At 58.5% G+C, this 19,056-nt stretch overlaps 1 protein-coding gene across 3 annotated transcripts; it reads left to right on the top strand.

Moving 5' to 3' along the window:
* Positions 1-793: 793 nt before the first annotated feature.
* On the top strand, positions 794-18,849 carry SHF (Src homology 2 domain containing F). 3 transcript variants are annotated; one of them, XR_011100886.1, is made up of 7 exons: positions 794-1,515; positions 8,837-8,966; positions 9,972-10,190; positions 11,419-11,556; positions 14,409-14,580; positions 14,821-15,020; positions 18,064-18,204. XR_011100886.1 is itself a non-coding variant. In XM_068696477.1 (7 exons), the coding sequence occupies exons 1-7, from the start codon at positions 1,021-1,023 to the stop codon at positions 18,248-18,250; spliced, it is 1,461 nt and encodes a 486-aa protein (XP_068552578.1). In that variant the 5' UTR covers positions 799-1,020; the 3' UTR covers positions 18,251-18,849. The 3 variants fall into 3 exon arrangements, 2 of the variants coding, with proteins under 2 accessions (XP_068552578.1, XP_068552579.1); XM_068696477.1 differs by having other exon boundaries at positions 799-1,515; positions 14,901-15,020; positions 18,064-18,849; XM_068696478.1 differs by lacking the exon at positions 11,419-11,556 and having other exon boundaries at positions 799-1,515; positions 14,901-15,020; positions 18,064-18,849.
* The last annotated feature ends 207 nt before the right edge of the window (positions 18,850-19,056 follow it).

Genomic DNA, 19,056 nt, shown 5'->3' with positions numbered 1-19,056 from the left:
CCACAGTGCAGCTGCCTCACCAAGCAGGGAGCGACGGGAGGGATGCGACAGCCTGGGATGGGAGGGAAGGACCTCTGCAATTCCTCCAGTACGGCAGTAATTAAAAAAAAAAAAAAAAAAAAAAAGACATCATAGAGAGCTAGATCCCTCCTTGGTCACCTCTCAGGGGATGCGGAGCGTGTGTTTTCCAGGCCTGAGGATTTAACGAGAGCCGTCACTGACAGATGTTGCTGAACGCTCTCCCCGGCTCCTGGCAGCCCGTGGAGGTACTCTCAGTCTCACGTGCCGCCGAGCCCTGCATCCCGCTTCCTTCCCAACGCCGGACGGACAGATTTATTGAGAACCTCAGCCTGTTCTGCATTTTAATAACAACTCCATCATCTCCATCTGCCAGGATTTAGCTTGCTGCTGCTAGGGTGTAAATGCTGCCTCGGTATTCGCTCCGCTCCTGGCAGAGCTTTTCTCCTCCTGAAGTCTTTTCCCTCCTGCATTCCCCCACTACGAGATTTCTGTTTTACTTCTGAGCACCGCCGCTGAGCTGCGTCCCCGTCGGGATTTGGGGACGGCAGTTTGCGGGTGTCGGGGCTGCGGGCGAGCAGGGCCGGTGCTGCTTGGGGGCGGCCAGCCCAAAGGCTGCGAGCCCAGGGAGCTGCCGGGGCGGCGGGGGGAGCCGGGGGGCGCCGAGCGAGCCCGTTCCGCCTGCGGGGAGCCGGGGGGGAGCCGGGGGGGAGCGGGGCGGGCCCGGGCCGGGCGCCGCGGAGGGCGGTCCCGGGCGCAGGGGGGGAGCGGGGCGGGCCCCGGGGGAGGCGGGCCGGGAGCGGGGGGGAAGCCGGGGCCGGGCGCCGGGGGAGGTTCGGGGGGGATACGGGGGGGATCCGGGCACGCAGCTCGGCGCCCCGCTCGGAGCAGCCGGCGCCGCGGCTCCGGCAGGTGGCACTGGCCGCCTCCCTCGGCCGCCTCCCCCGCTCTTCCCCCCCGCCCGGCCCGGGCTCCGCCGCCGCGCTCAGTCCGCCGGCGCCGATGCTGCTGAGCGGAGCGGCGGCCGGCTCGGAGCGCGGCGCCGGGGCCGGGGCCGGGACCGGGACCGGAGCCGGGACCGGAGCCGGAGCCGGTGCCGGCGGAGCCCCGCAGTGCGTGGGCACCATGGCCCGCTGGCTCCGCGAGCACCTGGGCTTCCGCAGCGCCAAGCCCGCACCGCCCGCACCGCCCAAGCCCGACTACCGCGCCGGGCCCCCCCAGCCGCCCCCGCCGCCGGGAGGCGCCGCCGAGCCGCTGGCCGCCGCCCAGCCCGACATCGTGGCCGCCTACCGCCTGCAGAAGGAGCGCGACTTCGAGGACCCCTACAGCGGGGCGCCGCCGAGCGCCGCCCCCGACGGGCCCCGCTACGTCTCGCCCAAGCACCGGCTCATCAAGGTGGAGGCGGCCGAGAAAGCCCCCGCCGGCCCCGCGCCTCCCCCCGCCGCCCCCGGCTCGCCCCCCGCCGGCCCCGAGCCCCCCGACGAGCCGCCGCAGGAGGTGAGTGAGTGGCCCCCCGGGGTGGGGGGGGACGGGGCTCTGCCGCCTCCCCCCTTTATGCCCCCGGTGCTCGTTGCAACGCCGAGCTCCCGGCGGCCCCACGCGGCTCGGGACGCTTCCAGAGATCCCTGACGGCCGCCCCGAGCCTCCTCCTGCCTCGGTGAGCCTGCCGGGGCCTGCCCGGGCTGTGCCAGCTGCAGCCGGGCTCCTCGGAGCTGCTTTGTCAGGAGGCGCCCGTTGCCTCTTTGTCTGACGCCTCCGAGCTGCGAGCCCGGGGTGAGAGCAGCGCTGGGTGCTGCCCGTGCCTCCCACCCCGGGAGCGGGCAGCCCCACAAAGTCCTCTCCAGGCAAGGGACAGGGGCAGGGAGAGGCTTCCTGGAGCCGTATGGCACCGGGACCCCTCCGAGGGGCAAACCCCAAAGGGCTGTGACCACCCCCGGCCTCCTCACGGGACCCCGCCGATGGAGGCAGGAGGGCACCGAGCGCCCGTCAGCGCCGCAGCCTGCAAGATGGGGCTTGTCAAGGGAACTCGACGAGATTGCAGATCTGGCTGATGGAGGGAGTTGTTGATACAATCATCGCAGACGCGGGCTTGGCGTTGCCTGACGTGCGGAGGAAACACACACGCCGAGCGAAATCCGCTCGGGAGTGTTTTCACGCAGATGAGGAGCTCGCGGCTGGCGGATCTCTGGAAGTTGCTGTTAACGAGCGGGAGGTTTGCAGAGGGGCCCGCTCGGTTCCCCGGTCCTCCCAGCTCCCTGCTGCGGGCAGTGGAGGAGGAAGAGGAGAGGAGGAAGGCCCTGGCAGAGGGCACTGAAGGTGCTGTTGCAGGGATTTGTTCTGCTGAGGCAGGCTCCTGGCACCTGGATGATCCTGAAAGGGACCAGGGGAAGGCTGTGCTTCGTGGAGGGACTCGGGCTGTGGTTTGTGCAGGGCTGAGCAGGAGCTGTGTGGAGCAGGGACTGCTGGCCAGTCCAGCCACAGCTGGCTCAGGCTCGCTGGGCATCAGAGCACTGGGGTGAAGCTGGAGAGCTCAGCCAAGAGCCGGGAGGCATTTGGGGAAGCCCAGCTAACAGTGGGAGGCTGAAGACCCTTCGCTGTATCGGTGTCAGGCAGCGATTAGGTTATCTCCCAGTCTCATGCATGCCTCTGTGGGGAGGAGGTTTCTAATTCTTCAGGGCTTCGGTAGGGGATGGACAAAGGCAGAGCTCCAAAGGCTGGGTGAGACAGAGGTAAGGTAGGATTGTTTGATAGGGCATGCAGCCACCCATTGAAACAATTTCCCTGGAGGAGCGGGGCAGTGTCCACCATGTGGGGCACTTCTGCTGGGCCCGGGCACCCTTTCTGGCTCCCATCTGCTGGCCTTGAAGTGGGGCTGGGTGGTGGGAGGATTCCCTGGTCCCAGCAAGGGCGTGATGCTCATGGTGGTCCTTTCTGGAGGTGATCCAGGGGGATGGAGGGTGCCTGCAAGATATTTGCTCTTGGTGACAACTTCAAAGAGTCCTGGAGCAGGGAAGGCATGTCAGGGCTGGGAGGGAGCCCCGATGAGCTCTTTACACCAAAATGGGGTTGTGGCAGGCTTGGTGCTCCCGGTCTCAGAAGGAGGTGTTGGGCCCTGTTCCCAGCTCTGTTCCGTGGCTGCAGTGGGAAGCAGGACTCCAAACAGCGCTCACGTGCGGGTCCTGAGTTGTGGTGATGTTGAAGGTGAAGGGAGAAGTTTAACTATAGGTACAGGCAAGTCTGTGCTGGAGCAGAGAGGTTTTTTGTTGAGTTGCACTAAAAAGCATGCTAGTAAGATGTGCAGCCCTTCCAAGCAGGAAGGACAAGGAGGGACGGAAGAGGAAGGAGCAGCCTCTGGCTCGTGGCGGTGTGGGCATGGGGACCACGTTCCCTGGGAGCCCTGTGCCTGTGTAGTGCCGTGCCTTCCCTCGCTGGAGAACTGAAGAAGGGGCAGGAATGTCTTGGCAGCAGTATCCCTCCTGCCCTTGCCGTGGGTATGTGCTCTGTGACTTGCTGTCATCAGGTAAATCATCAGGTCGTGCTGCCTTACGTGGGGTTTGCAGCATCTCGTGGGGACATGCTTAGGGTCTTGTGGGGACATGCTTAGCTCTGCAGCAGCTCCCTTTCCATTACAAAAGCTTGCTGGAGGTGGTGGGGAGCAGCAGAGGTCCTTCAGCAGTCCTTCCCCTACAGCAGCAGGCAGTGGGCTGAGACCACTCACCTGTGCAAGGGGGACCCTTGAGATGTCTTCTGTGCCACATGTGGACGAGACACAAGGACAAGGTCACCGGTGCTCCCCTTGATGCACGTGGGTGAGGTTCAGCCCCTTCTCAGTGAAGGGACCTCCTTCATGAGAGTGTGGGGACACCATGCAGAGGTGTCCTTGGGGTTGGGGTTGTTTCTCTGCGCTGTTGCTCCGCACGTGGCTTTACCCATGTCAGGGCCAGAGCCTTGCTGCAATGTTGCTTTGTGTCGTGCCTGTCGGGACTGGCTGCTGGCTCTTGCAGTTGCCCCGTGCTGCTGGGTGCAGGCCAGACCCTCTGCAGAGCACTGGGAGCCTGTCCTGCTCAGTGACACCTTAGGATCGTCCTCAGGATCTGCCTCTCTTCTTTGAGCCACTGCACACCGGTGGCGATGGGGACAGGGCTGTGTGGCGCAGGGATGCGTGGCCTCAGGTGCTGCCTGCAGTTTGCCAGCGTTCAGTGGCAGCGTGATTAGGGTCAGACCCGAAGTCTGGGGCTCCAGATGCGACGTTTGTGCTCAGAGGGCAGGGTCAGCACCGTGGGGTGTGGGAACGGCTGGCCAGGAAGCTCCTGGGCGTGTGTCTTTCCTGAGAGAACCTCCCCGAACTGAGTCATCCTGCAAGATGCTGTGCTGTCCGCCCCGGGCTCCCTCCTCCTCCTGTGCCCTGGGTGCAGCCATGTCCGGCTCCTCAGGCGGGGAATCCGACCCTTCTTGGACAGCCGGCTTTTGGCTTACCTAAAAGTGAGGCTTTGGCACCCACTAAAAACTGAGCGGCAAGGTGACACCTTTGGGAAAAGGTCCTGGGGGTAAAAGTGGGGAAATCCTGCAGCCAAAGGAGAGAATGAGCTGGGTTAAATCAGAGCTCAGAGTGCCTGCAGTGTGAAACACGGGGATTTGCTGGGGAACTGCAAACACACGTCATCTCCAGCCACTTGTTTATAGAGTGAAGGACCTGCCCGGGTGTCCTCTGACTGGAGACAGCTCTGCATGAAGTGGAGCGCCTTGTTATGGCAAAAGGCAGTGGCAGGTAGGGCGTTTGTGGGTGAGGTTATGCAGAGCCTCAAGTCTGCCCTGGAATTTCGGTGTCTGAGCCACAATCTCCCTCTTGGAGAGCTGCTGCCTGTCCCCTTCCCTGGTGTGCTGTGTAAAAACTGCATTAACACCAGAACCTGGCCCTTACCCTTAATTTTAGTTTGTTTTCCTTTCATACAGTAGGCATAAATAATAGAGTGAGACTAGCCTCAGTGCGGCAGCGGGGATCTGGGTGTGTATTACCATGGAAGATTAATGCATGAAACGTACTCCTGGGCACAGAGAGGACGTGTCGGGGGGTCCAAGTGCTGATTTGCCCGGCTGTTCTCCAAAGGATTGCTTTGGACAACAAGAGCACCAAGAGCTGTCCCGTGGCATTGGCTTTGCAGGCCAGGCATGCCCTTTGCACCAGAATTGTTTCAAACACAGCAAAGGCTTCAGCCTGTACATGGGAGGGAGCAAGTGTGCATCGGGGCTTCTTGCTCTGCAGCTCCGCACGGTTTGTGACGTCCGGCGCTCAGATTAGGAAATGTCAAAGATGCAGTTTCCCAGGCAACCCTAATTCGCCCCCACGTGCCAGTGCATTGGGATACAGTCAGTAGCTGCGTGGTTGCTGCTGTCTGTCCTCCAAGAGCCCTGCCTCGCTCTCGGCGCTGGGTGTGCAGTGCTCCCCTCCAGCCTCGGTGCCTGCGCTGCGTTGCTGCTTGCTTGGTGTTGCACCCCGAGTGTGCCTGCTGCTGTGTGTGGTTTGCAGTTCCCTTCTTTTCCATGCCATGCCTCTTTGCCATAGTGCCTGACCATTTCCAATATGAAAGTGTTTACGTTCTGAGTACTCCGCGGGCTCGACTCTTACCCAGAGGTATCTTTGAGGTAGTGGAGGAATAAAGCCAGCGTGGCAAGAAAAAAACACCAAACCCAGGGAAAATGGGGACTCAAGCACCCTATCTGGGCCGTTAGCTCTGTGCCTGACCACATCTCATCTGCACAGAGCCATCTAATTGCTGCTGAGCATCTCTGCAGCCCCCTGCAAGCAAAGCACAGTTTTAGGATGCTTGGGCTTTCAGCAGAGATGCTTTGGATCAGACCCCACAGTCCTCTAGACCCGGAGCGTGTCCCTCCCTGCCCAGGGAGCCAGACCCAGGCACCCAGGAGGTGCAGAAAGGGTTTTCCTCCTGCTGGGAAGAGCAAACGCTGGGTGCAGAGGAGCCTCTTGGCTGCAAAGCCGCTGTGCTGGCGCCCTGTCTTGTCTGAAGCTGCTCTGCTCATGGGGTGGGAGAGGGAAGGTCCAGGACTGGTGCCAGCAGCAAGCCAGGTGTCTGTCTGTCTAGTAAAACACATCTAGGAAATGGGCTTTGTGGCAGGTCTTAATGCAGGCGGGTTTGGCTGAGGACAGGAGGAACGAGCAGGCAGCCCCTTCCTGACCCCGGGAGGATCAGCCAGCTGCATTCACAGCCCTGCAGCCACCTCGGAGCAGGGAGAGCCCTGTGTAAAGGGTGAGCACTGAGCTCTGAAGGCACAAAACCAGGCAGACGTGGGCACTCGGTTGCTCCTTGGTGTGCCTGGCACAGCGAGCCTCTGCCCCTGTGCGTGTCGGGATGCGTGTCTGCGTGTTGGTGCCTCCCTTGGCACTAGTGCCTGTGCCGATGAGCTGTCACCGGCTCGGGGCCGTGCTCTGCAGAAGTCCCTGCAGCAGCGTGGCAGGGTTTTTGTGGCTTTCCAGGATGTGCGCTCAGCCTGCAGGATGCTCTGTGGAGTGGCGGGCACCAACCTGCTCGGTATTGCCCAGGCAGCATCCGACTTGCAGGCTGAGCCCCTCTCTGCCTTGCAGAGGATGAGGGTGTCCAGAAAACAGCTCTCTGAGGGGCTTCTCGCAGGCGGGTGTTAACACAAACCAGGATTTCAGCAGCAGCGCCAGCTTGCATTTGGGTTTCATGCGGATGCCCCTAGCCCTTGCTGGGGAGGGAGGGCAGCTCCAGCAGACGAGCAGCTGCACAAGCCACTGGCAGCTCAGATTTCCCTGGGCGGTTTTGCCTTAGTGGTGGTGAGCAAAAGGCTGCAGCCCTTGGGCTCGGTATTGCCCCTGGATCCCACGGGGCCCTGCAAGCCTACATCACCCTTGGCTGAGGGAGGCGAAAGCAGCCACAGCAGATTTCCTGGCTGTTCCTGGAGCCCCGACGTGGCATGCTGGCACCGGGCCCTGCCTGCAGACGGTTTGCTCTTTCCATCTTACCCGGAGAAGCTGATGCTCTGAGCAGACATCTGCTGCTGCTGCTTTCACACCGGTGCTGAGCAGCGTGGGCATTGTCTCGCCACCACATCTGAACCCTCGGCCGTGCATCCACCCAGGGTGTCTGCAAGCCCTGGGGCTGGCCGTCTTTGCTCTGGGGATGATGCTCTGCTGTTTGAGCCTCATTATGGCAGGGCTGGGCTGGGAGAGCTGCCTTGGGGTGAGGGAGAGCTGCCCAGGAAGCCCACAGCCCGCCAGAGGAGGCAGGTAGGTGATAGAGGAGCTGCCTCTTTCCTCCCGCAGCCTGGAGAGATGCAAAGGCTCCAGGCAGCACAGAGGTGTTTACAGCTCCAGTTCCTGTCCCCTTTTCCTGCTGTGTTTTGTTGCTTGAGGCTATTGTCAGATGCTTTTCACAGGAAGGAGGAAGAGGGGTTTTGTTTTAAACCCATTACAGGAGCCCGAGGTTAATTTGCAAGAAGAAGCCCAGGTCAGCACCGCTGGCTCTGCCTGGGGCAGCGGGGTGCAGTGACGCTGGGCTTGTGGGGACCAAGGCAGGGATGGATTTTGGCTGCTGCCACAATGCTCAGGTTCATGCTGCAGGAGCTCAGCACAGCCAGCAGTGTGGTCAGCAAACCTTGCTGGATGTCCTGGCACAGCAACAGACAAGATGCTTGCGTGTGCTCAGACCCATCTAGAAATACCTCCTTGGCCCTATTTTAGCTTTAGATGCTGGGGCTCGAGGTCGTGTGTGCAGCTCCTGGCTTGTTACGGGCGGTGGCACTGTGTGATGGGAGCGTTCCTGCTGGGAAGCTGCTGAGATGCTGGGGCAGGAGCGTGGCTCTGGGGACTGGTGGGGACCGAGCTCCAGGTCATCCCTCCTGTCTACCACAGGATTGTCTCTCTGTTGCTCATAAGGACAAACCTTGGTGTTTTTTGTGTTTTTTTTTTTTTTTTTTTTTTTTAATTCTTTATTTTTCTTGAGATATTGTACCTGAGAGGCTCTTGGTGCTGTTTTCTGCTGCCTCCTGGTTGCGTGGAGGAGTCCCATCCTGTATCACTTGGGACGAGTGGAGATGCTGCAGGGTCCTGCGAGAGGAATGGAGACGGAGCCTCAGGCTGTTTGTAGCCCTTTTGTTACGAAACATCTCCAAAGGAGCCTGCAGGAGCCCTGGAAAACAACCAGCGAGCTCCCAGTTGTGCCAGCTGACACCCCTGTGCTGGGGTCTGGCCTGCTTTGGATGAGAAAACGCGGCTGTGCGCGGGGAGCTGATGTCAGTGTCTTCGGAGAGGACCTTGCTGGGGCATCCGCTCAGGCGCCGGCGGCTTTGCTGGTGCCAAGCCGCTGCTAACGGAGGAGGCTGGGCCGCCTTCTGCTCTGCTTGGCTCTGGCCCAGCTTTCGGGACAAAGGCTGGAGCGTTTCCACTGCTGAGAGCCGAGCCTCACGCGGGCGCCTGGAAAGCTGCCGGCTGCCAGCACCTGCTCGGCAGGGCTCTGGTGCTGCGAAGCCCTCTCAGCGCCCCTGTTCCAAAAGAGGATGCGAAAGGGGCAAGCGAGGGCTGGCAGCAGCCACGTCCCAGGCCCCCAGTGCTGGTGCTCTTTGCCGTGGTTGTGCTGGCGATCCCGGGCTCCTGCTTGCTTCACTCCCTCTCCCAGGACTCGTGGCGTGAAGGCACATCCGACCCCCTTCCCTTTGGGGCTTGGGGTCCCGGGTGCCTCTCTGGCTTCTCCTAGCAGAGCTCGTGGTGAGGTGTGGTGTCTGAAAGGGATTCAGCTGATCCCTGCCTCCCCTAAACTTTTGCTTTCCTCCCCTTTTCCAGCTGGCTGTCCTGGAGGACTACGCAGACCCCTTTGATGCTGCACAGGTGGCCGGTAGCCAGGCAGGGCTGGAGAAGGTGACGGAGAACGATGGATATATGGAGCCCTACGAAGCCCAGAAGATGATGGCTGGTAAGGTGGAAAGCTTTGTGCAGAGGCCACTGCGCTCTTTGTGGCTTGGGTCCCTGCTGCTGTGAATTTGGTGGCCACTGTACTCCGTTCCTTACAGCTTGTGGTAGCACCAGGTTGCCCAGACAAGGCTTCTGAGGGCTGGCTGGCAAACCTGTGTGATTGCTGCAGTGGTGCAACAGCCACTCTGCAGCCAAATTTTCACAGGTCCATGCACGTGGGATGGACAGAACACTTGCAAAGGCTACCCAAGCACTAAAGGCACCTCGATGCTTCTGCTTGTGGTGCTGCCTGTGAGGCTGAGCCAGGAGAGACATGACATTCGATGCATCTGGCATAAAACAAGACAGATGTGGGAGCTGCTTAATTTGGTTATGACGGGTCCAGAGCGTGCCGTTGTCTGCTGCAGCAGCAGGGTCCCCAGCGGGCTCGTTTATGGCTTGAAAGCAGACGAGGTGAGAGCACGTGCTCCCAAAGGCATTGCTCTTACTGCTGCAGTGCATGCAGGGCGGCTGTGCTGGCGTGTCTGCTCCAGGCTCTGGCTCTGCTTTGTAGTCCCGTGGTTTTCCTGGAGCAAATGGTTTCTGGAAAGCTCACGCGGCTTTTGGAGGAGACTGTTGCTTTTTTGGAAAAATCAGCAAGCGACAAAGAGTCTTGTGTCTGCAGAGAGGCTTCAGTTTTGCTCAGGGGAAGGGCATTTTGTTAAAGCAGTCACGCTGGATGTTCAGGGGAGAAAGGCAGCCTTGCTGCTTGTGGGGACTCATTTCCTGGGGCGGTCTGTCCCCATGGACCCCGTTTTGCAGGGAGATACTGCAACATGGGGAGAGAAGGCATCCTGGTGCTGGGGACCGCTCAGGACCCAGCAGCTCTGCTGCTTGTGGCAGGCTCTTGCTGCAGGTTTGGGCTCTGCTCCACCACCAGTGCTCTCCGTGTTGCCCTTGGGTGAAACTAAGCCCTGGGGGATCGTGGCCAGGTGAAAAGTCTGTGCTTCTTTCCCTCTTCTGCTAGAGATCCGCCAGAAGGGCCTGCGGGAGGCTCCGTCCCGGCCCCTGCACCTCTACGACACCCCCTATGAGCCCGTGGCTGGGGGGCTGGAGGCAGACAGCGACCGCCCCGCCTGCCCCCGGCCCAGGGAGTCCCGGCTGCCCGAGGACGACGAGCGGCCTCCAGAGGAGTACGACCAGCCCTGGGAGTGGAAGAAGGAGAGGATCTCCAAAGCCTTCGCAGGTGAGCCAGGATGTAGTAGCTGTGTAGTGTTTTGCAAGGGGGAAGATGGGTTCTCAGCGTGCCTTCGTGGGGTTGGCAGTCAGCCTCCCTGTTCCCATGGCTCGGGGAGCGCTCCTTGACTCGTGGTGGCTACTGCTCTTCAGCAGGGCTGGGGGGAGTGGTGATGGAGCTGCCTCGGCAGCCTGTCCACTGCTCATCTCCTGCTGCTGTGCCCCTTACTGCCTGATCTGCACCTCTGGTGCAAGCTGACCCCTGTCTCCCACCCCAAATTGCATGGCTGGGGCCCCATGCTCAGCTCAGGCAGAGCCCTCCTTCTTTGGGACTCCCTTTGTATGGACAGGACCTGGGCGCTCCCCCAGGAGCCTTCGGCCCCGCAGACGTCCAGCCTCCCGACCTATTTATCCGTGTTGCAGGATCGATTGTGTTTGTGTTTGTTAATGAGGAAATCCATGCTGTGCATTAGTGCTGGCTCCTCCGCCGGCGCTGGCTAATTGCCACGCTCTTATCTAGGATGCATTTTAATTGCAGCACGGTGTGTCTGCACTGCTGCCAGCATGCACGAGGCGCTCGAGACAGTTTTTGTTGGTGCTGCGCGGGGATGGCAGTGAAGAGGTGTGGAGATTTGGGCTTGGGAGTGACTCCTCACCTTGTGGGTGAATGCACGTGCCAGGCTGGATGTGGTAGTGGCTGGTTGTACCTACGGGAGGCCAGGGCTTGGGTCCCAGCACAGTAGTGCCAAGATTTCAGCTTCTTGGGCTCTGCTGCGGATCCCTGGGCTGGGTTTGTGTGGAGGGGTCTGCACTGCTCCAGAGCAGGTCCTGCTGTGGCTTCTGGAGTGTTTCTCCTTTCCTGAGAAGCTGGGAGCCCCCTGATGGGCACCTGGTGCCAGCATGAGGCTAATCCATGGCGGACAGAGTCTGCACCCCCTTCTCTGCTGCTGCCACAGCCTGTCTGCAGCCCCACGGCCATGGACAGCAGCTTGTCGTCTGGTGGCCTGGCTGTCCCCAGGAGCTCTGCTGGGGTACTGGGTGCCGCTGTGTGTGTCCCAGCAAGCCTGGGCTGGTGTAGGGCCCCTGGGAATTCTGACCTTAGATCTTCACCCTCCCGGCTGCTGTCCTTCTCCCTGGGCTTGGTGTTGCTGACTTTTTTTTTCTAAGCCCTCTCTTTCTCTCTCTTTCTCTTTCTTTCTCTTTCCACTCTCCCCAACCTCCCCCCTCCCCTTATCCAGTTGAAATCAAGGTCATTAAAGACCTGCCGTGGCCACCGCCGGTGGGACAGCTCGACAGTGGTGAGACCCCCCCGGACGGTGAGGCTGGTGCCCCCGGCCCCCCGCAGCACGGCCAGCAGAACTACGAAGACGCCAACGGTGGGTTTTGCATGACAGTGGGGTGTCCGGGGTGGGCTGTGGCCCGTGCCCACCACAACCCTGCCCTGCTGCCTGCCAGCACCGGGACGTTGCCACGCTGGAGCTTGTCTAGACCTGGCAGGGCTGCCTGCGGATGGATGCTGCCGGCTCTGTGCTGAGCAGTGCAGATCCGCCCTCCTCCTCCTCCTCCTCTTCCTCTTTCTTCTCCTCCGCATTTCCCCAGCTCCTCCTGACCCCTTGCTTGTCCTGCGCAGGATGCCAGACCTTTGTCCTTGACTCTTCTGTGGCTCCTCCAGTTACCTGATACCTCCTTGCACACGGTAGTTGAGCTGCACCAGGGGATTATCCGGTGGCAGAGCTATTATCGTCTGTTTTGTTCGCTCCTCTTTGCCTCCAAATTCCCATCTGACGGCTGCTTTTACTTTTTTGACAACTGCTGAGCGTTTAGCTGATGTTTTCTTGTGACTCTTAATACCCAGGTCACTTACAGGCATGGTAACCACTAATTCAAATCCAACCGCTGAAGTTTGGGGTTGCTTTTTTCCCCAAGTGCATCACTTCATCATTTAGCACTGCTCTGTTTCATCTGCTTTCTTTATTGCCTTGCTGCTCAATGGCAGGGGATCCCTTTGGATTCCTGGCTCTCGCTTTTGCTGTCCTGAACAGCTATATCTCCCAAGGCACACTTTGTCATCTCAGGTTCGCCTTGCAGCAAAGCCCTTTCTGCACATACTGAAGGGCAGAGCCCCTGGCAAATCCCCCTTGGACTCTGCTGGTTGTCTCGCTTATGAAAACCAAGGATTGCTGTTTCTCTTTTGACCCATATTAATTTTTAAGGACCTTGCTCTTACGCCGTGGTAGATTAGTTTTTTTTTTTTTTCTAACAGCATCAGGTAAGGGGCTTCTGTCAAAAACCCACCTGGGCTTTCAGGGCCAGCCTTGTTCACGTGCCACTGCTCTTGTGGAGAGCTGGGATGGATCTGTGAGATGTGACTGCTCTGCAAACTGATGGCTGCGCCCCGTTGTGCCGTGCCCGCCTGTGCGTCACTAACGCTGCTCCTGACAGGCACTGCGACGTGCCAGGTGCAGATGTCTGATTTCCTTATCTGCAATTACCCAGATCCCCGCAGAGCTTCGTAAAAAAAAAATGTGTAGCTTTTGCTAAGTTCCCAGGTGGGTTTGAGCAGGAGGTTGCACGTGACTGCTGATTTTGCTGCGTGCTGTAGGGATGCCCCAGAGCAGTGCAGCTGATCTGCCAGCACCGGGTCCCGGCACTGTCCCAAATGCTCTCTTAGGGATGCTATGGGCTGAAGTAATCCCCAAAAAAGAAAGGTTTAATGGAAACTTCCCGCTTCTCTTTGTACAATAAATGCAGGTGTCATGAAGAATTAATTTCTTTGCTGCACAGCCTCTGCTCTTACCCCATCATTTTTTATCCCTGCAGTCACTCTGACACGCACCCTGCTCCTGATGAACACATCAGTTTGTCATTTTTCCTGGCTTTAGCAACACAAATTCTCGTTTTTATTTTGATTTGCTTTGTTGTGTTAAGTTTATCTTGCCAGAGTTTTGTGTTATTCTCTATTTTGCCTGTCTGGGGGTGAATTGAACTTCTTGAAGGATGTCTTCTTATTCCTAGGGGCTTGTTTTTAATATCCTGTTTAATCATGTGCATGCTTCTGCTGCTGTCTGACAGGTGCAATGTATTTCTTCTGAGCCTCTAATATGATGACTTTGTGCAGCCAGCAAACACTTCAGTGTTTTGATTGCCTGGCTTTTTAACAATTGTCCCAATTTTTTAAGGTGATGAGTTGAAATTGAAGTCTGGCTGTTATGGGCAAGAGCGAACCTCTGCAGCGGCACGGCTTGCCGAGCCGTGACACTGGGCACTTCAGCCCTGAGCAACTCCCAGGGGAATTTAAGCCGTGCTGAGCTGTGGAGGTCACAGAGGGCTGGCAAAACCATCCCAAACACCCCCACCAAGCAGCCAGGGCATCCCATGGGCCAGGGTCCTGCTTGTGCTGGAGCTCGGCCACCCCCAGGGTGTCTGTGCCTCTGCAGCAGCAGCCACCGGCAGCCTTGCATCAGGGCAGCTCTGATGGATCGATAAGTAATTTGTGCGAGGGGGCTCTTCTTGCAGGGGAGCAATAATGAACTCTCTGGAGGAGGGAGAAACAATATTATTAATGCTGAAATCATCCTGCACGGAAATAACATTCAGTGGGAGGCTGAGTCCCCAGGGCACGTCTTGGTTAATCCCTTGCTGGGCGGCGAGCGCTGGACCACTGCTGTTCGTCGCTGTGCAGGGTCGTGTCAGAGAGGCATCTCTCAGAGGAAACGTCACCCTTCCCCTCCAGGGATTTTTTTTTTCCACCACAACAGAGGTGGAAATGTGTCCCTTGTTTTCAAACTGCCTGCCTCCCCTTTAAGCTCCATCTTCCCCACTCCTTTTTATGCAAGATTGGAGAGCCTCTCAGTACTAATTCTCTTGATGGAAACGCCTAATTGTATGCCGCAGCCACTGAATCTCTGGTTACATTAGCTACACCTCTCTGTGTTCATGAAACCTCCCTGAAAAATATATCTAGGGGCTCAGGAGCCCAGTCTGCACCAAGTCCTGATTGCACTTAAGGTGGATGCACTTAAGCATCCTCAGATGCCATGGGGTGCTCCCCTGCCCCTTATCTAGAGCAGGGGATCGGGGCAGTGAGAGGGGACCCAGTGATGTGATGTCTCTGGCCACCTCCACAGCCTCCTGCTGTGTGGGGAAAGCTGCCAGCACGGTGGGTTTGTTATTAGTCCAGCCCGTCAGCCTGTCCCCACCGCCGCTGTGATGTCTGTCTGTCTTGCAGGGCCATCGGAGGGGCTGGGGTACGGCCGCACCTCGCCCTGCAGGGAGGAGAAGGCCAGGGCTGGCCTCAGACACGGCACCAGCAGCCTCAAGAGCACCAAGACGCTGAGCGCGGAGCCTGGCCCCTTCCTTGGGGAGAGGATTGACCCTGCCCTGCCCCTGGAGAGCCAGTGGTGAGTCCTGCCTGCCCTTCCCCTATCCACGCTGTGATGCTGCAGGGTGGCAGACCTGCTTCTTGCCTTTGCCTTTTACCCTGGTACCACGTTTTTCCCACCTGCTGCTTGTCCCTTCTGCCCTCCTCTGAGTCCTGCTGTCCCCTTGTACCCTCTGCGTCCCCCAGGCTGCCCCATTGTGAACCCAGCAGCCCTTTGTCCCCCAGCCCCAGCGTTGCCACCCGCATCCTTTACCCCCAGCACTGCGGCCGGCAGCACTGCTACCCGGGGCTTGGCCGTGCCCAGGGTGTGCACACAGCTGGTCCCACTCCTGCCTGCAGCTGGTACCACGGGGCCATCAGCCGGACGGATGCCGAGACGCTGCTGAGGCTCTGCAAGGAGGCGAGCTACTTGGTGCGCAACAGCGAGACCAGCAAGAATGACTTCTCCCTCTCCTTGAAGTGAGTGAGTCCAGCTGCAGGGCGGGCACACATTTGGGGCCGCGCTGCTCTTGTACATGCAGCAAGGGTGGCACTGAGCGTAAATGCCTGGGAGAGGGCACCCAGAATAAGGTGACTGCCTGCAGCAAGCACAGCCCAGAAATACTCTGCCTGGGTTGATGGTTGCAGGCTCCCCATAGGCTGTGCTCAGCAACCAGAGGTGGCTAGGTGAAGTGGAAGGTGAGCCTTAGGCTTTGGGTGGTGGCTCACATCCGAATTTGTACCCGTATGGTGCTGTTTCACATGCAGGGGCACACACCAACTGGCTGCTGGCATGCCCGTGCCCCCACTGCTGTGGGTGCTTGGCACCTGTGGGTGGGCGCATGGCTTTGTGCCGGGGTGCCCATGTGAGTGGGGGCCTGCGCCGTGGGGAGAGGGGGTGGCTTGGACACAACTGTGGGGCAGTTTCTGCATTTCTTTGTGGGATGGCACAGGCTCTTGACATTTGGTTTGGTGTCTGGCAGAAGCATCTCTCAGGAAGACTTGCAGAGCTAGAGGCAGGCTGCTTCTCCCTTGGCAGTGCTAGTAATCCCTCAGACGGATAAAATGATGGGCCTTATTACTCACTTGAATGTGTCTGATTACAGCTTCCAGCTCTGGCTTTTTGCTACCCCCTTTCGTTTTATGAGAAAATAAAGTCTCAGCCACATGGTGGGGAGGGCATTGCGCTGCTTTGGTTTCTCAGCAGGGAATCCTCACCCCCCACAGCACAGCTTGGTTTCAGCTTGGGTTTTGGAGGGTAATGTTAGCACCTTCCCCAAGCTTTGCAGCTTCCCTGAGAAACAAACCTGCACGAAGCACTGAGGTATGTGCCCAGAGCAACTTGCCCAGCTCTTTTGGGAGTGCTGGGGCAGCCTGAACTCCCCCAAAACAAAGCTGTTCTTGTCTAGCAAATGATGATGGATTAGCAAATACCTTCTTGCCCTTCTGCAGGATGAGTATATTAGCTCTCTTCCTGCCAAGCATGAAAAAAGTATTTATTGAGCGCTTCAGTCATCTCTGCCCAACAGCAGCCCACATATCCCTATGCTTTTCTCAATATACTTTAAGTTTTCCCAGTGGTCTCTGTACCTGCATTTCTCCCTGGCGATTTCAGTCTCCCCCATTTATTTCCCAGTGCCATGATTGTCAATTAAATTGCTCCGTCTCTCTAGTTTTTACGCTTTACTGCTGCCTTCAACACCAAAGTAGGGCAGATGTTTAGCTGAAAAGAAAAATCATTCTTCCTTCTGCAGTTGTAGCTTTCAGGTCAGACATCAAGCTTTTTGGAAGAGCTTCCTGTTTTCACTTATTTGTTAGAATTTTTACTGACATTTTAATTTTCTCAATCATTTTTTCTTGCCTTGGATTGTGAGCTCCTTTGAAGCAACAGCTTCTAGTGGCCAGAGAGTTGTGTTTGAGAGGTGGTGTTGGGGTTGGTGGGGCTTCTTCCCTTTCCAGTGTGGAAAGCACTGATACTGTGCTTTTCTCCCTTTTCATTACCTCTCTACAAGCCAGTCATCCTTTTTTTTTTTTTTTTTTTTTTTCTTCCTCTTCACCCCCCCCCCCTCCCCCCTTTTAGTTCTTCCTACCCATCCTTAGCCTCATGGCAAAAATGGCCAAGTCCTCTTCTCAAATGGTGTGGGTGGGTAGGATGTGGCTTTGCAGCACTGTGCTTCTGCCCGCAGGAGACTGCACCCCATCCAAGAGCTGCTCAGGCGACGTCCACCAGCCATGCTTTCAGAGAGCACACAGCCTCAGGAACATGATTTTTACTGCGCTGCCTTTCTCTATAGAGCCTTTTAAAGGAAAATCCCTAGGGATGCTTTTTATATAGCTGTAAGCTGGTTGCCTGCATCTCTCTCTTTTTTTTTTTTTTTCAAACTCTTTTTTTTTTTTTTTTCTTGAGGAAGGAGGAGCAGCTGAGGAGATGGTCTGAAAGGAGAGCTCAGTGCTGACCTCCAGTCCTTTTGTGCTGCCTTAAAGGAAAATATGCACAATGGAGAGCAGCAGGAGCATGTCAGGTAGCGGGGAGGTTTAACCCTGCCGTGACAGGTCTGGCTGGGCCACCCCATGCTGCCTGTCATGGGCAGGGCTGTGCTGCCTTAAACGCTTGGAGGACGACTGCCCCGTGGCTCGTGCCTGCACAAGAGGGGCTGAAGCCATGCTGCAGAGACCCAGGGAGTGATTTGGGCAAAACCCAGCCTATTCTACCTCTTCTCCTGCTCTGTGCAGCCCCCACAGCCCCACTGCTGGGATGCGGGACCCCCAGCCAGGGTGCTCCCAGCAGCACGGCAGCCCCCCCGAGCCTGGTCCCTGGCAGGGAGCCACGCCGCCGCTTCCTCTGCCTCTGCCGTCCCCAGGGGTCCGGCTCCCTGCTGATCAGCGCCTAAATGGATTGCAAACCCATTCTGCTAATGCAGCCGCTCTGTCCATTACGGGCACCGTCTCCTGCCGGGGGGATGGGACTGGCCTGCGCGGAGCTGGAAGCGGCTCAGCATCGCTGATGAGGTCCTGTCTGCTTTTAAGTCATCAATATTTTGCCGTAATGTGCATTCCAGACGCTGCAGACAGGCTGTGGCTCTCCTCGGAGACGCAAATTAATAGCAACAGGGCCATTAGCCCGTCACTTGGAATCAGCGCTCGTGGCAGTATCTGCCTGCGCAGCCGCGCATGGCTCGGTGCCCGTGCTGTGCCGGGAAATGGCCTCGCTACGCTGAGCAGGTTTTATGGAGCCTGCAGTGGTGGTATGGAGCTGGGGGGGGCCTGGCCACTGCCCAAAGGAGAAAATCTTGCCTTGCCACAGTAAGGCTGGCCAGTGCAGCAGTCCAGCTCCTCCTGGCACAGCTGCTGCGTGAGCCAGGGCGGTTGTAAAAGGGGTTTTGCCACAGGTTAAAGGGTTAAAAGGCTGTCTCTGTGTCACCCCGTGGCTGCAGGGATGGGCTGCCCAGCTCAGGGGAAGGAGCTGGTGTAGGGGGTGACGGCCAGCTGCCTCCCCTAACCCTGCCTTCATCTCTCCTTGCAGGAGCAGCCAGGGCTTCATGCACATGAAGCTGTCCCGGACCCAAGAGAACAAGTACGTGCTGGGGCAGCACAGCCCCCCGTTCGACAGCGTGCCGGAGATCATTCATCACTACGCCAGCCGCAAGCTGCCCATCAAGGGGGCCGAGCACATGTCCTTGCTTTACCCGGTGGCTATCCGCACCCTATAGTCCTCACCCTGCACAAGCCGGGCTCGAGGCTGGGTGGACCCAAAGCTGGCCCGTCTGCAGGGCCGAGCGCTGCGGTGCCGAGGATGGGCTCTGGATCAGCGAGCTGGGCACGGACGGTGCTATCGGGGGGTCGCAGCAGCTGGACCCCTCATCCAGCTCCCTCCTACGGTGGTTCCTGTGTGCTGGTTTGCCTGCTGGGATGATGGCAGGGGGGCCCAGCACGAGGAGCCGAGCAGGGCTGGCCGCCTGCTGCCCTCGCCCCCTCCGGGAAGAGCTTGGGAAGCAAGGACTGGAACTGGGGCCTTGGAGAGGACCTGGGGGGAGCAAGGTGTGGGAAAAGGGGGATAAAGCATCCCAAGATGTGTCCTGAGGGTGCCTGGTTCTTCCCACGTCCTGCGAGGGAGAGGACAGCCCTGTGCCCACAGGAGAGGAGGCTGGTGCTGTCCCTGGCGGGGGCACAGGGTGTGAGTGAGGCCCGGGGGGCAGGTGCTCGGTACTGGTACTCACTGCCATCATTTGCCAAATGTATATAGTGACCGGTCTTGGCCGCACGTGCAGCACCACTGCCTAATAAAGCGGTGCATGGTCGTCTCCTGCTCCATGGTGTCCCTGTGCCCTTGCCCCGCCGCCTGGGTGGGTGAGCTGTGCAGCACTGCGCCGTGCAAAACAGCAGGGAGGGGGGGTTTATTAAGCAAAATTACTTGTTTGTGGGTTTTTTTGCTCCCTCACACGCAGAGGCCCACATACCCAGCTTACTCTCGTACACAGGGGACCAGGGACACTACTGGTCTTGTCCTGGCAATGCC

The sequence above is a fragment of the Anas acuta genome, chromosome 12, assembly GCF_963932015.1.
Source record: "Anas acuta chromosome 12, bAnaAcu1.1, whole genome shotgun sequence".
NCBI lineage: Eukaryota > Metazoa > Chordata > Aves > Anseriformes > Anatidae > Anas > Anas acuta.
The sequence above is the reverse complement of the archived record's forward strand: the minus strand, read 5'-3'. Positions and strand labels throughout refer to the sequence as shown.